The sequence below is a fragment of the Artibeus jamaicensis genome, unplaced genomic scaffold, assembly GCF_021234435.1.
Source record: "Artibeus jamaicensis isolate MK-2021 breed Jamaican fruit bat unplaced genomic scaffold, CSHL_Jam_final contig_1998, whole genome shotgun sequence".
Lineage (NCBI taxonomy): Eukaryota > Metazoa > Chordata > Mammalia > Chiroptera > Phyllostomidae > Artibeus > Artibeus jamaicensis.
The window spans coordinates 23,326,260-23,341,562 of NW_026521407.1; the positions used below are offsets into that span (position 1 = coordinate 23,326,260).

At 40.2% G+C, this 15,303-nt stretch overlaps 1 protein-coding gene across 1 annotated transcript in view; it reads left to right on the forward strand.

Annotated features, from left to right (window-relative positions):
- MYO1D (myosin ID) overlaps positions 1-15,303 on the forward strand; it is a 334,697-nt gene that overhangs the window by 90,738 nt on the left and 228,656 nt on the right. Inside the window, exons 7-11 of the mRNA XM_053655662.1 lie at positions 1,846-1,962; positions 3,996-4,199; positions 7,093-7,238; positions 7,315-7,429; positions 14,678-14,848. Coding sequence (XP_053511637.1) covers positions 1,846-1,962; positions 3,996-4,199; positions 7,093-7,238; positions 7,315-7,429; positions 14,678-14,848 — 753 coding nt within the window. The remainder of the gene's footprint in view (positions 1-1,845; positions 1,963-3,995; positions 4,200-7,092; positions 7,239-7,314; positions 7,430-14,677; positions 14,849-15,303) is intronic.

Sequence of the window (15,303 nt, forward strand, 5' to 3'; positions counted from 1 at the left end):
AGCGACCCAAATGTTGCTTGTTTCTCCAACTTTACAATTCCGCCATCCTCACTGGAGCCAGCTTCTCTGCTTAGGCTAATTTTTCTCATGGTCCCAAAATAGCAGCAGCAATTCTAGGAGTCACAGGCTGAGGAAGTGTTCCTGGCTCATATCCCTTCATAAGCTAGGGGGTAACTGTGTGTCTTATTGGCCAGAGTGGAATCACGTGGTCATGGCTGACCAATCATTTGGTGAGGGGAATAAGATCACTAAGGTTACTGTAGACTGATGAAGATTTTCCTCCTGAGTCTGGGGGTACCCATCCTGATAGCCACGTGTAATAGGAGAGGGATGAGCAAATCACGATTCTATCAGGAAGAAAGAAATGAGGATGGGGAGTGGCTGGTAGCTGAGCAACCAGCAAGTTCCCCACAGGAGGACATTTAGACTTTTTTTGTCTTCTTTGTTTGCAGTTTCAACACAGTTGCAACTTGTAATAGTAGTAATGTCTGATACTTATTGAGTGCCTTTTATGTACTAAAAACTAAGGAGGTGCTTTATGTGCATTCTCCTTCGGTTCTTACAACAGACCTGCAAGAAATGTGTTATTATGTCCATTTTACCTGAGAGGAAGTTGAGATTCAGTGAGGTTAAGTATCTTGCCCAAGGTCAAAGAACAGGGAGGTGGAGGAGCTTGCATGGTTGTGACCCGGACACTAGAGGACCCCTTCCTGTGCCCTTCCTCGAAAGGTGAGAAACTCAGCAAGGAAAGGGTCAATGAGGCCCTCTGGAGCTGCTGCTTTGGGATAATGTCTAAGATAGGCAGTTACCATTGCTTCATTATGAATTTCTGTCAATACCTTGATATTTCCAGCCTGAGGGCTTCAGCTCCTCAAGGCAGGTGATTCTCTTTGGACCCTGTCTTAGTCCAGTTGGCTGCTACGACAAAAATACCATATACTGGATGGCTTGTTATACACAACAGATGTTTAATCTCACAGTTCTGGAGGCTGGGAAGTCCAAAATCCAGGCACCTGCAGATTTGGTGTCTGGTGAGGGTCCACTTCTGGTTTATAGATGTGCCTTCTCACTGTGTCCTCACAGGGTAGAAGGGACAGAGGCTCCCTGGGGCCTCTTTTGTAAGGCACTGATCCCATCACAAGGGCTCCACCCTCATGGCCTTATCATCTCCCAAAGGCCACGCTTCCCAATATCATCCATCACCTTTGGGGTTAGGATTTCAACTGATGAATTTTGGGGACCCAAACATTTAATCTGTAGCAAACCCTCTGAACCAGAGGGTCTGATGCACTGTTTGTGAAATTATAGTCCCAAACTAGTTACCAGTTTGCTGAATGATCGAGGCATGTTGCTTGCTCTGAAGGTCTTCTTTTCGTCACCTGTGAAATATGAAGCCTGACTGTACAAGAGAGGGAGTGTTGTTTCCAGCCCGTACGAGACGAACTGTGGAATAAAAGGCCACAGGCCGTGAGAGGCAGGCACGTGTCTTGTAGGCCCCCACAGTCCGTGTTTTCCTTTGTGTTTCTGCACATCTTGTGCCGTTTCCTTCATTCATCACAGGGGGCCATTGGCTTCTCTGAGTCAGCTCAGGACTTGCTCCCTCTCTGAAGGTTCCAGAAAAGTACGGGACATTTATTTTGGGTGACAGCGGCTCTCACACACAGTGGGCATTGTGTGTGCTGAAAGACATCTCTGCCCTGGAAATCATATTTATTTTTTCTGGATGCTCAATGACTTACTACAAAAGCCTCAAATCCTGATGAAATTTGAATCTGGTCTCCTAATTATTGAATTTTAATGCTCATTTGAAATGTCTGTGACTTAATGTTTCCATTTCATTCCTAGTCTTCTATCAATGATGCTGCAGAATTCAAAGTCGTAGCCGATGCCATGAAAGTAATCGGCTTCAAACCTGAGGAGATTCAGACGGTGTATAAAATTTTGGCCACTATTCTTCACTTGGTGAGTAGGGCTGCCTCTCAGCCTCTACTGCCTCCCTGTGGAGACAGGACGCTCTTTCCGATTTTGGACTTTTTCCTTACAGATTTAAAAAGTAACTTGTGTAGAAAATTTTTCTCTGATGTTTTGAAGAAATTGCTCTATCAATATTTTTTTCTGCCTTAGTATCATATTAGGAGGGATTTCCAAGCCACGATAGGTTTTGAGACGATGGCTTTTCTTAATTCTCTTACTGGTTTATTCCAAGAATAAGAGAATTCAGCATTTAGCAAGGATGTGACTACCAACAGTATAAACTAAAATCCTCTGAACCGAATAAATTTCTAACAGCCTTTGAGACATTGGAGTCATAGGCTATTAGACCTGGAATTTTGATCATCTCATTCTACAGGTTGGGAAATGGGCCCTACGCGGGGCCTTCCTGGCTCAGAGGTACAGGGTTCATGGTGGCCAGTGCCGTGGACCTCGCTGGCCGAATGACGGTCCAGTTGTTTTCTGCTGTGCCACACCCAACCCAGAGGAAGGGAAGAACCACGTGTCAGACCTCTTTCATGACTGTTTATGTAATTGGAGGTGTTTAAAATATAATGAAAGTGTCTTGGCTGGTGTGGCTCAGTGGATTGAGCACCGGCCTGTGAACCAAAGGGTTTCCGGTTCAATTCCCAATCAGATGCCTGGGTTGTAGGCCAGTCCCCAGTGGGAGGTGTGCTAGTGGCAGCCAGTCGATGTTTCGCTCCCTTTCTTTCTTCCTCCTTTCCCATCTGCCTAATAATAAATAAGATCTTTAATTTTTTAAAAATGTAATGAACATATAACCTCACAACAAATAAGTGACAACATGAATTCAAATATGGAATAAAGGTTATCTTTCACTTCATTGTAGCAAGATTTAATTCTGAATGAAGCAGGACCTATGTAAAAATAGTATATAGTGATATAAATGATATGTTCCTGACTAGGAAGATTTTAATATTATAAATTACCTCATTCTTGGAACTAGTTTATAAATGTAGTATAACAGTGTCCTTCAGAATCCAAATAGAAATTTTGTTTTTAAGTTGATATAATGATTCTCGAATTTACCTGGAACAGTAAACATGTAGGAAGAGCAAATCAAATGTGTTAAAGAAGAATAGTGGGGGGGGGGGGGAGGGAAGAGAGAAGGCATGACTAATTTTTACCAGGTTTTACACCATACCTTAAAACTTTGTGCAAAATTCAGCACTAGACTAATCAATAGATTAGCAGATTTGGTTGATTGTTAGTATTTATTGAATGAATGGACTATTAAAAAGAACTCAAAAACTTGGAGAATTTCACATATAATAGAGGTAACATTTCAAATCAAGACAAAAAGCTAAACTATTCACATAATAGTGTTGGAACAATTAACCGTCAGAAAAAAATAAAGTTAGATACTTATTTTTTTAAGTATTTTTTAAAAGATTTTATTTATCTTTAGAGGGGAAGGGAAGGAGAGAAGGAGAGAAATATCAATGTGTGGTTGCCTCTCATGCGTCCCCTGCTGGGAACTGGCCCGCAACCCAGGCATGTGCCCTGACTGGGAATTGAACCACGATTCTTTGGTTTACGGGCCGATGCTCAATTCACTGAGCTACGCCAGCCAGGTCTAGACTCTTATTTTACACTACATACAAACAAATCCTAGGTGGACTAAAAGCTTACATGTAAGAAAAAAATGGTCCAACTATTAGGAAAATATGAAGTATTTATAAAACCATTGGACTATAGATGGTCTAAGTCTGACACCAATGAAAGATTCATAGATTCGACTATGTACAAGTTTAAAGCTTGTACCCATTTAAAACATTGACTAAAAATTAAAAGAGATGGGTGTCTGGAGAAAAGGAAAAAGTGGATAAAGCGCTAGGTTTTTTATACATAATATATTTAGGAAAGTAGGTGCTACAAAGAGTCACTTTGAATTATGTCTTAAGTTAGCAAATGTATCCCTGACATAATGTTACAGAATCTCATTGTCAGTGATGTGTCCTGTTTCTTCCCTTCTGATGTAGGGAAATTTAAAATTTGTGGTGGATGGCGACACGCCCCTTATTGAAAATGGCAAGGTTGTGTCCATCATAGCAGAGTTGCTGTCCACCAAGACGGACATGGTGGAGAAAGCCCTTCTCTTCCGGACTGTGGCGACAGGGCGCGACATCATCGACAAGCAGCACACGGAGCAGGAAGCTAGCTATGGCAGGGACGCCTTCGCCAAGGTGGGGCTCGAATGCATGTTCTCTGGGCCTGCCGTTGGTCTCGGTTGCAGTTTCAGTGAATTTCTGTGGGGATGTGTTCACATGTTTCTTGAAAGTAGGTCGAGACTTTTAGAAACTGTAATGATACTTTTTGGCCATCACAGTGTCAGTAAAAACCCTGACTGAGCATCACTACTAGAAAATGTCCTGAGAAAAGCAGAGCTGACTGACAAGCTGACGACGCTTGCCTCTCGGGGCCCCTCGCCTGCACAGGCCCCTCTCGTGGCTCTGTTTTGCTCCTCTCACTCAGCAGTGCTTCGTGGGAGTCCCCTTCAAGTCCCCTGATGGAGTCCTGACCCATTCTGTTTGTCTGTGCACCAGTGCGCAGTGACAGTTATATAATGTAGTAGCCACCCTCCTTCTAAGTCGTTCACCTCGTCTCCATTTTTTGCCACTACAAACTGTGCTGCAGGGTGCCCTGGACCTCGCTGTGCACACAGGTGCTTTCATGTCAGTTGGAGGGACTCCCGGGAATGAGCTTCTCAGTCACAGGACACACTGATTGTAAACTTTACTGATTTTATAGGTACATAGTGATATCTGATCCTTCTCACTTTACTTTTTATTAGTAGCGTATTTAAGCATCTCATCGAAGGAGGTATTTACGTATGTTCTGAGAATTGCTTGAGTGTATTCTTTGTACATATCTTTGGGGACCGTTACCTTTTTATTATCCATTTGTAAAAGCTAATAACTTTAACCCTTTGCCTATTTTCTGTGTGGCAAACATTTTATTTTTTCAAGTCTAAGATTTTTCTTTTCTTTTTTTCTGGTTAATTAGGTTGCTTTCTATTCCATTTTTTATTCTCATAAATCCTAGGCTTGGTTTTTAGTCATGGGAAGAAATTGAATTTATCTCAGTGCAATGGAGAGTGGAGGGTTTGAAGGTGGGACAATGACGTGGTTCGAATTTTTTAAATAATTACTCAGTATGGAGAGTCTTGTGGGTGGGGGCATAAAGCAAAAATGGAAGCAAGAGACCCATTAAAGGGATATTTCAGAAATCCAGGAGAGAGACTACGGCAGCTTGGACTAGGAAGGCAACAAAGGCAGAGGGGAGAAGAGGGCGAGTTGAGGCCAACTGTGTTTGGCAGATAAAATCCACAGGACCTATTTGTCTGGGGAATGATGGAATCAAGGAAATCCCTTAATATGGTCTGGCTCCAACCTACCTCTTCTGCCTCATTTCCTGCCAGATTCCAGCCTCCTGTTTTTTTTTTTTTTTTAGTTAATTTTATTTAGTTATTTTTCCAGCCTCCTTTTTTTCACTTCAGCACATTGGTCTTCACTCAGGCCACTCAAGTTGTCTTCATCCCTTTCTCCTTCTGGCTACAGGGCCTCTGCACATGTGTTTCCTCTGCTCAGATTGCTCTTCTCTCCCCTCTTGCTTGGGTAACTCCTACTCATCCTGACCTCAGCCCACTTTCTCAGAAAAGCTTCCCCTGGTGGCCTTGAACACTGAGGTTAAATTCTCCTCTAGTCTGTGTGTGTGTGTGTGTGTGTGTGTGTGTGTGGTTTTCCCTTCACCTCACTCTATAAGCTCCCTAGAGACCATGTTGATGTTTGCCTGGCACTGTATCACCAGCAAACTGCACTTGGCAAATACTTGTTGAATGAAGGAATAAATGCTACGTTTCTCTTGCCATTATTCATGGTTTAAAGTAGGGTACAAACAGTTTTTGGGGATGGGAAAACAAGAGTCCTGACAGGATCTAAGTTTGAGGTGGCTGGGAAACATCTGGGCGTGTAGCCAAGCCTAGGAATCTGTCTGGAGCAGGGCGGAGAGGTCTGGCCTGGGATCATACACTGGGGAGGAGCAGTGTGTCACTGCTGTTCCATAGTGGGCGGTGCAGCTGAGAGAGGCGTTGGTGAAGAGAGGACTAGGAGGAATTCCAGCTTCCAGAGGTCATGTAGGGAGGACCTGCCAAAGATCACCTAGAAGGAGCAACCAGTGAAATAAACAGAAAATTGGAAAAGTGTGGTATCCTGAATCCCAGAGAGGGGAACATTTCACAAAGTGAGTGGGACATTCAGTTGAGGTGTGCTGAGTATCTGAATAAGATGTCCTTATACTGGGACAAGAGAGTGTCTCTGTAGTGATGCTCAGGGTCCTTGATGAGCCATTTCAGTAGAGTATTGGGAGCTCAGCAAAAACTGGCATGAATTGAAGAGTAAAGGGAGGTGAAGAGTGGAGGCAGTGTATATAGATGTGTGTGAGCAAAGAGAGCGGTTGGCTGGAGGGATATGTCAAGGAAAGGTTTTCTAAAGACGTGACATTGCAGAGCATGTTTGTACCAGGATGTGACTGTGTGTTCCTCTGTGGTGCTTTTGTCTTCATGTGACATGGCATGTGTATCCTTGTATATTGGATGCATGTTTGATCCTCAAGGAATTTCAGGTGGTGGCCTTTGGCCCAGATCTTTACTTAGCATTATAAATCAATATTTATATTTTTCAAATTTATAGAAGTTTAGTGGAATGCAGTTATTAACTGATTGGCTTCCCACTGTTTTATAGTTGATGAGATTAACAACAAAGCAATGAAGTGACTTATATGGGACAGTAGAGAAATTATTGAAATAGCTGGGTACAGAAGCATACCTGGGGAGTATCATTGGAGAACAGTACATGTCGTAACAGATAATAATCTCAAAAATCCAAAGTATTTAGATTTGCGTATGCTGTGTTGAGTTGTCGTTTTTATCAGACAATCTGCCTTTTTATTGTTCCGCTTCAGGTAATAACCACAGTGCTAACCAGTGAGAAGGACAATAGGAATTTAAAACTTCTCACAAACCTAAACATAGACTCATTCCCAAACGGGCAAGAATTTACGATGTTGTTTTCCTCACAGGCAATGTATGAGCGCCTCTTTTGTTGGATCGTGACTCGCATCAATGATATTATTGAGGTCAAGAACTATGACACCACAGTCCATGGGAAAAACACTGTCATCGGCGTCTTGGATATCTATGGCTTTGAGATCTTTGACAACAACAGGTAAACTGGATTAGATACTTAAAAACGTGTGGCTTACTTTTTATTTGTTTGAACTTAATGCATTCTTTTCTTGCAGCTTTGAGCAATTCTGCATCAATTACTGCAATGAGAAACTGCAGCAGCTTTTTATTCAGCTGGTTCTGAAGCAAGAGCAGGAGGAATACCAGCGGGAAGGGATCCCCTGGAAGCATGTGAGTAGACCTCTGTGGAAGGTGTCTCTATGCCTTTCACAGATTATTGGTAGTGTCAGATCTTACCCTTTTCAAAAGTATTTAAAAAAATCTTTTGCATACATGAAACACCAAAATTTTAGGGCGTTTTTTTTTTTGGTATGTGTAAATATAATTCATTTTCAGGGTTGGTAGGTGGGATTTCTTTTACTTAAAGACTCCCTTGGCCCTGGTCAGTGTGGCTCATTTGGTTGGAGTATCATCTGATAGACTAAAAGGTCACAGGTTCAATTCCCAGTCAGGGCAGATACCCAGGTTGCAGGTTCAATCCCTGGTCAGGGCACATACGAGAGGGCAACCAGTCATTGTTTCTCTGTTACATCAATATCTCTCTTTTTGTCTCTCTCCTCCAACCTTCTCTCTAAAAAGCAATGGAAAAAATGTTCTTGGGTGAGGATTAAAAGAAAAAAAAAAGACTCCCTTTTTGGTGCCCAGAAAATGCTGAGTTATGATTGGTAAACTTAACATTTCCACTTTGTGGCTGATACCAAATGGGTTTTCTGTCTCACATCTGTCTATTAAGAATTTAGTATCATTTATAAGTTACTTGGAGCAACAACTTTTGTGTTAAACTGTTTGAACTTTGCTTCCAGATTTAGTCCCTTCTCCTTCTTCCTTTTCTTTCTTTTTCTCCTTTTACTCCTTTTTTTCTCCTTCTCTGCTTTATAAACTAAATGACATTGTCTTCAGTTGATATTATTCCTGCTCTGTGAAATCCTTGCATGAAAACACATAAACTTTATTTCCATGAGGTCCATTTATTTCCTGTGTGTCACATTTCAGTCATCACCTCTCTTTTCATGGCTCTTGCTAAGCTATCGTATTTGTCAGAGTCAAACTAGGTGGTAATACACAGCCAGAGTATATGCCTGGTCTGGAGTGAAAACCCCAGTATCAGCTAATACGCATGATAATTAGACCTCTTGCCCATGATAGAAATGAGACCTAGTAATTTTTTTTTAAGTTTATACTTTAAACTATTTCAAGAACAGACTTGAACAAGGCAAAAATTTCTAAGTTTCCATAAGTTTTTGTGTTTATCCTCTTGTTAAATGGTATAGGCAATAAAAATAAAGTCAGTATTTGTTTTGTGATATTCAACATTATAGCAGTGAAAAAACTTTGAAAGGCTGTGTTTAAATTACTTTTATATTCCTTTCCACCTTCCCCATCTATCTCCTCTCATTCAAAAAAAACAAGGCCATAGTAGCTTCCCTGCTTCAAATTGCATCTTTGTCTTTCCTCATGTGTTAAACATTAGAATACCATAAAAATTTTGTTCAAGTACACCATGATCAAGTGGGATTCATCCCAGGGATGCAAGGATGGTACAATATTCACAAGTCAATAAACGTAATACATCATATAAACAAAACAAAAGGCAAAAATCACATGATCATATCTGTAGATGCAGAAAAAGCATTTGATAAGATTCAGCACCCATTTATGATAAAAAAAACACTCAGAAAAGTGGGAATAGAGGGAGCATTCTTCAACATAATAAACGCCATATCTGAGAGACCTACAGCCAACATCATACTCAGTGGGCAAAAGCTAAAATCTTTTCCAATAAGATGTTGTCCACTTTCACCACTTCTATTCAATATAGTATTGGAAGTTTTAGCCACAGTAATCAGACAAGAAAAGGAAATAAAAGGCATTCAAATTGCAAAGGTGGAATCAAAACTGTCATTTTTTGCAGATGACATGATAAGTATACACAGAAAATCCTATAGACTCCACCGAAAAAACTACTCGACCTAATAAGTGAATTTGGCAAAACAGTGGGATACAAAGTCAGTACTCAGAAATCAAAGGTATATTTGTAAACCAACAATGAAATATCAGAAACAGGAATCAGGAAAAAAATCCCGTTTGGTATATCAACAAGAAAAATAAAGTACCTAAGTGTAAACCTAACCAAGGAGGTAAAATACCTGTACTCAGAAAACTATTAAAAACTATGCAGAAAATTAAGGAAGACACAAACAAATGGAAGCATGTTCATGGATTGGAAGAATTAACATCATCCAAATGTCATACTACCCAAAGCAATTTACAGATTCAATGCAATACCTATTAAAGTACCAATGACATATTTCATAGAAATAGAATAAACACTTCAAAAATTTATATGGAACCAGAAATGACCCCGAATAGCAGCTTCAGTTTTGAGAAAGAAGAACAAAGTAGGAGGGATCACAATACCTGATACCAAACTGTATTACAAGGCCCCTGTAATCAAAACAGACTGGTGCTGGCATAAAAACAGTCACATAGACCATTGGAACAGAACAGAGAGCCCAGAAATAAACCCAAGTCTCTACGGGCAATTAGTGTTCGACAAAGGGGGCAGCAACATAAAATGGAGTAATAAAAATAGCTTCTTCAACAAATGGTGTTGGGACAACTGGATAGCTATGTGCAAAAGAATGAAACTCGAGTACCAACTTACACCATACATCAAAATAAACTCAAGGTGGATTAAAGATTTAAATATAGGCCATGACACCATTAAAGTCCTAGAGGAGAACATTGGCAGGAAAATCTCAGATATTCCACACAGCAACATTTTACCGATATGTCCCCTAGAGCAAGGGACATAAGGGAAAGAATAAACAAATGGGATCTCATCAAAATAAAAAGTTTCTGCACGGCTAAAGAAAATAGTATTAAAATAAAAAGAGAACCAACTGTATGGGAAAACATATTTGCCAATGATACCTCAGACAAGGGTTTAATCTCCAAAATATATAAAAAAACTTACATGACTCCACTCTAAGAAGACAAGCAACCCAATTAAAAAGTGGATGAAGGACTCGAACAGACACTTCTCCAAGGAGGACATACAGAAGATCCAGAGACAAATGAAAAGATGCTCAGCATCACTATTCATCAGAGAGAAGCAAATTAAAACCTCAATGAGATACCACTTCACACCAGTCAGAATGGCCATCATAAACAAATCAACAAACAGGTGTTGGAGAGGATGTGGAGAAAAGGGAACCCTAGTGCACTGTTGTTGGGAATGCAGACTGGTGCAGCCACTGTGGAAAACAGTATGGAATTTCCTCAGAGAACTAAAAATGGAACTGCCTTTTGACCCAGCAATTTCACTGCTGGAATTATATCCTGAGAGCCCTGAAACACCAATCCAAAAGAACCTGTGCACCCCAATGTTCATAGCAGCACAATTTACAGTAGCCAAGTGCTGGAAGCAAACTAAGTGCCCATCAGTAAATGAAATGGGTCAAAAAATTGTGGTACATTTACACGATGGAATTCTATGCAGCAGAAAGAATGAAGGAACTTCTACCCTTGGCAACAGCATGGATGGAACTGGAGAGCATTATGCTAAGTGAAATAAGCCAGGCAGTGAGGGACAAATACCACATGATCTCACCTTTAACTGGAACATAGTTGACAAAAGAAAAAAGCAAACAAAATATAACCAGAGTCGTTGAAATTAAGAACAATCTAACAATAACCAGAGGGGAAGGGTGGGGAGAGGGAACAAGGCAGGGAAGGGTTTTCAGAAACTACTGTAAAGGGCACATATACAAAACCCAAGGGGAGAGTGGAAGCAAGGGAGGGAGGTGGGTTTGGCTGGAGTCGGGGGGAGGTAGGTAGAGGGATATGCAGACAACTAATTGAACAACAATAAAATAATTTAAAAAAATGTTTGTTCAAGTATATTAGTATAAATTTTACCTATTTACAAATAAACCAAAGTATGCTATTACTTTATAATGGGATTACCTGCTATTCTGATTTAAGGAGTAATCTCTTACAGCACATTTAAAATGCAGTTCAATTCAATAAAGTTTATGGGGTCTGTCCAGAATGTATCCAGTCATATAGTATGAAAAATAGAGACATTTGTTAAAGAAGATACAAAATATAAGAAACAAGAAATATTGTACATAGGATAATGATGCCTCAGTCCCCTTCAAAGTAGGCACCTTGGGACTTAACACAGTTGTCCGAATCACCATCTACTGCCCTGTCATATTGTCTCAAATCTCATTGAGGGTCTGAAATCTCTTCCCTTTCAAAGATAATTTTAGTTTTGGGAAAAGCCAGGCATCACAGGGCACCAAATCTAGGGTGTAGGGGGGCTAAGTCACCTGGGTGATTTGATGTTTCTCAAAAAAACTGCACTAAACGTGATGCATGAGAGGGCGTGCTGTCATGATGAAGCTGCCAATCACCAGTTGCCATAGGTGCAGCCTTCTGAATCATCTGAATAGCTTCCGCAGAGGAACATTCAAGCTTAATGCAAAATTTATTGCAGATTTGTTGTTCTTCTCACTCAGTCATTTTGAATGCAACATCCACACAGTACACATGCTCATTCAATGGTGTCTCCTGCCTCCTCTGACTAGTACAGTGAAGTCATCATTGTTCTTGCACGTGAACATTCCAGTCCACTCTCCTTGGCTAACAGGTTACATTGATGTCACGCAAATCATTCTTGTTATGTTAACAATGGCTGGACTTTTTCCAGACAGATCTTGTTGTTTATGCAGCTTTCTTAGAATGAATATGTTATGTAATATACATAATTATAACTGAGGCTTATATTCTGCTAGCAAATTTAATAATAAAACTTGTTATTCATATGTGATTCAGAGATATTGGTCAAAAATATCTTCTAATAATCAGAATATCAAATTTCACAGATGTACTTGATAAATGCAAAAGTCAACAATTGCAATAGGCTATTTCAAACATCTGAAAAAGGAACAAAAGCACTAAACATGGAAAAATTTTTAGCAAAATTAAACCAAGATATATGTGTCCTAGAGAGAACAGAAGGCTAACTCCAAGATAACAGTTGCTCCCCCCAAATTAGAATCATTATTCTGGGCAAGTATGGCCTGTAAAAGTTTCAGAATTCTGAACATAGTAATTAATTCTTTTTTATTGGAAATTTCAAATACATAAGAGCAGAGATTGTAATGTAATAAACTCAGTGTACCCATCACCAGCTTTAACAGTTAGCAGAGGGTTGCCAGTCTTGGCAACCCTCCAGTTCCATCCATGCTGTTGCCAAGTGTAGAAGTTCCTTCTTTCTTTCTGCACCCACCCCCTGCCACCAGACTGTTTTGAGCCAAATCGTAGACTGCAATGTGACAGTCATGTGATGCATTTCATCTGTAAATATTTCAGTGTATTTCCCTAAACTTAAACACCTTTACAAAAACCATAACCTCAATACCACTATCACACCTAAAAAGTTAGCAGTAATTTCTTAATATAAAATATCCAGTCACTGTTCACATTTTATATTTTCTTAATTGTCTTAGAGGTGTTTTGTTTTGTTTTGTTTTTATAGTCTGTTTGAATTTGGATCCAAAAGAGATTCTGCCATGATTCGTTCATAATTCTCTCACATATCTGTAGATTTTCTCTCTCTTCCTTGTAATCTTTTGTTGAAAAGAATGGGTCATTTCTCCTGTAGTGTTTCCCATAATCTGGATTTTGCTAATAGGATTCCTGAGGTGGCACTGAATATGTTTCTCTAGTTTACTGTTTGTCCTTGGTTGTTAGATCTAGAATCTCAACTGGTTTCGAGACCAGTGCTTTTCCTACCAGTGCTATGAACATTCTTCGGGAGGCTTTTTTGCCTGGTTGTCTCATGGATTCAGTTTTAAAAACTTTTGGTGCTATAGTTTGCAGGTCATTTTTAGCTGTTGAGAACTTGACTGTCAGGCACAAAGCTGCTTGATTTGGAGTGGGTCTGGGTGGTCCAGAGCCCACTGCATCACATCCTGGCTCCCCCACCCCACCCTTGGTCCCCTAAGAAGTCTCCTGGAGATGTCAGGTTGCTGGAGGAAACTGGCTTGGAAACCACCACTTTAAACAGCATAAAACCTACCAACTAAGATCAATCACTTTTGGTTTATATAACTGCAGTTTTAGGGAACTTAACTTCTTTGTCCCTAGGACAAAAGACTTAGCCTCTAATTCCATAGTCCCAAAGTTTAAAATTTCAGCTATTAATTAATATGGAGTTCTTGGGGTTTTTTTTTTAGTATTTTAAGGATATTTTTCCAAAGATGGAAGTAACTTTTCCCCCTAAATAGAAATGTCATAAAAACCACAATGAAGACAAATATTTAGACCAGGACCTCTCCATCTCTGTACTACTGACATTTTGGACCAGATAAACCTCTTTTGTGAACCTGTCCTGTGCTTTATAGGAAGTTTAGCAGCATCTCTAGCCTCTTTCCACTGGATGCCAGTGAGACTCTCCTAGTCACGACCATTAAATATGGCAGCAGGCATTGCTGAAAGTCCCCTGGAGGGCTAAGGCACCTCTGTGGAGAACCACTGATTCAGACAAACCAGGAAAGTATAAAAGAGAAAATAAAAGCCACCTAGTTTGAGATTTTCAGTCCACAGGATACAGAAGAGAACTTGAAACACTGGGAATGGAACCGAAAACTACAGACAAGTAATGGGCACGAGTCCTTGATTTTTAAATAACACAGAGCCAAAATATATGAAAAACTTTAATAGTCTAGTATGAATTTATAGATCTTATGGAAGGTAGTAGAGGCACCTCTCAGTTTAGGGACCCCTAAATGACATGGGACACATCAACACACAAGATGAAAATGTACAGCAGTAAGCTGCCCAGCCTCCGGTGAAGTTCAGCTTGCCCGAGCCAGGCTCCTGTGTGCTCTGCGTCTGGTGTGCTCTGAAGGACATTAGCGTAAATAGGCATTGAAGAGCATTTTTGTGTAAAACTTGTGCATATTGAAGTTGCCAAAAAGCCAGAGGTAATGTATAACTTCATTCAACTCATGGAAGTAAATGGAAAACTTATTCTTAGCTTTTATCGATATTTACATCTCAGAGCTACATTTTTTATGGTATATTCTGAAAAAACATCAAAACTCTCCTAAGCCTTAATATGCTTATTAACTTTGGGAAACTGGAAGAGATTTGGATTTTAGTACAGGCCCATATAACTGGAAATGCAAGCTCTGCATAATACCTTCACTTCCTCACGTTATATATCAAATACAACATGAAGGTTATTTGTTGGTATTTGGTGTCATCTGGGTCATGTGGTCAATGGCAAACAGATTGGGGGACTGAGAGTCTGAAGGAGGAGGGTAGGTACATATGGAGGCGCCACTGTCTTACCCATCCAAATCTCTGCTCCCTTTGGAATTGCTCCTTTGCTGTGTCCCGCAGATTGATTACTTCAACAATCAGATCATCGTGGACCTTGTGGAGCAGCAGCACAAAGGGATCATTGCAATCCTCGATGACGCCTGCATGAACGTCGGCAAGGTCACCGACGAAATGTTCCTCGAAGCACTTAACAGTAAATTGGGCAAACACGGGCACTTTTCCAGCCGAAAGGTAATGTGTGTGATGAGATCTTCCTCTCATTTTCATCCGTAAGATTTTCCTCATTGTTTGACAGATCTCAATGACTGTATATGTTAGGTTACAAGAATGTCCACTTACCTAAGAAAAATGGCTATAAACATCCATTCAGTGATTTATTGCTCTGGATAAATTCTGCCTTCTCTGGTTTATAAGATGACAAGATTGATAAAACTCATAATATCCAGGAGAGGGAGCTCCAGACTATGTAATTTACTGGAAATAGAAAAAAATGAACAAGATTCTTTGAAAAGCATGATGTCATTTATAACCAATAGGTACAAAGTCCTTGTTCACATGCTAGAATTTTGCTCCTGCATCTGATAATTCTGGCACTGGAAATAGCTTCTGTCCTTGACTTTTTACTGTAGCCCTCAGTTATAATAGTGTATGTGCTTTGCCAGACTATGTGACTTTCTTAAAAACAA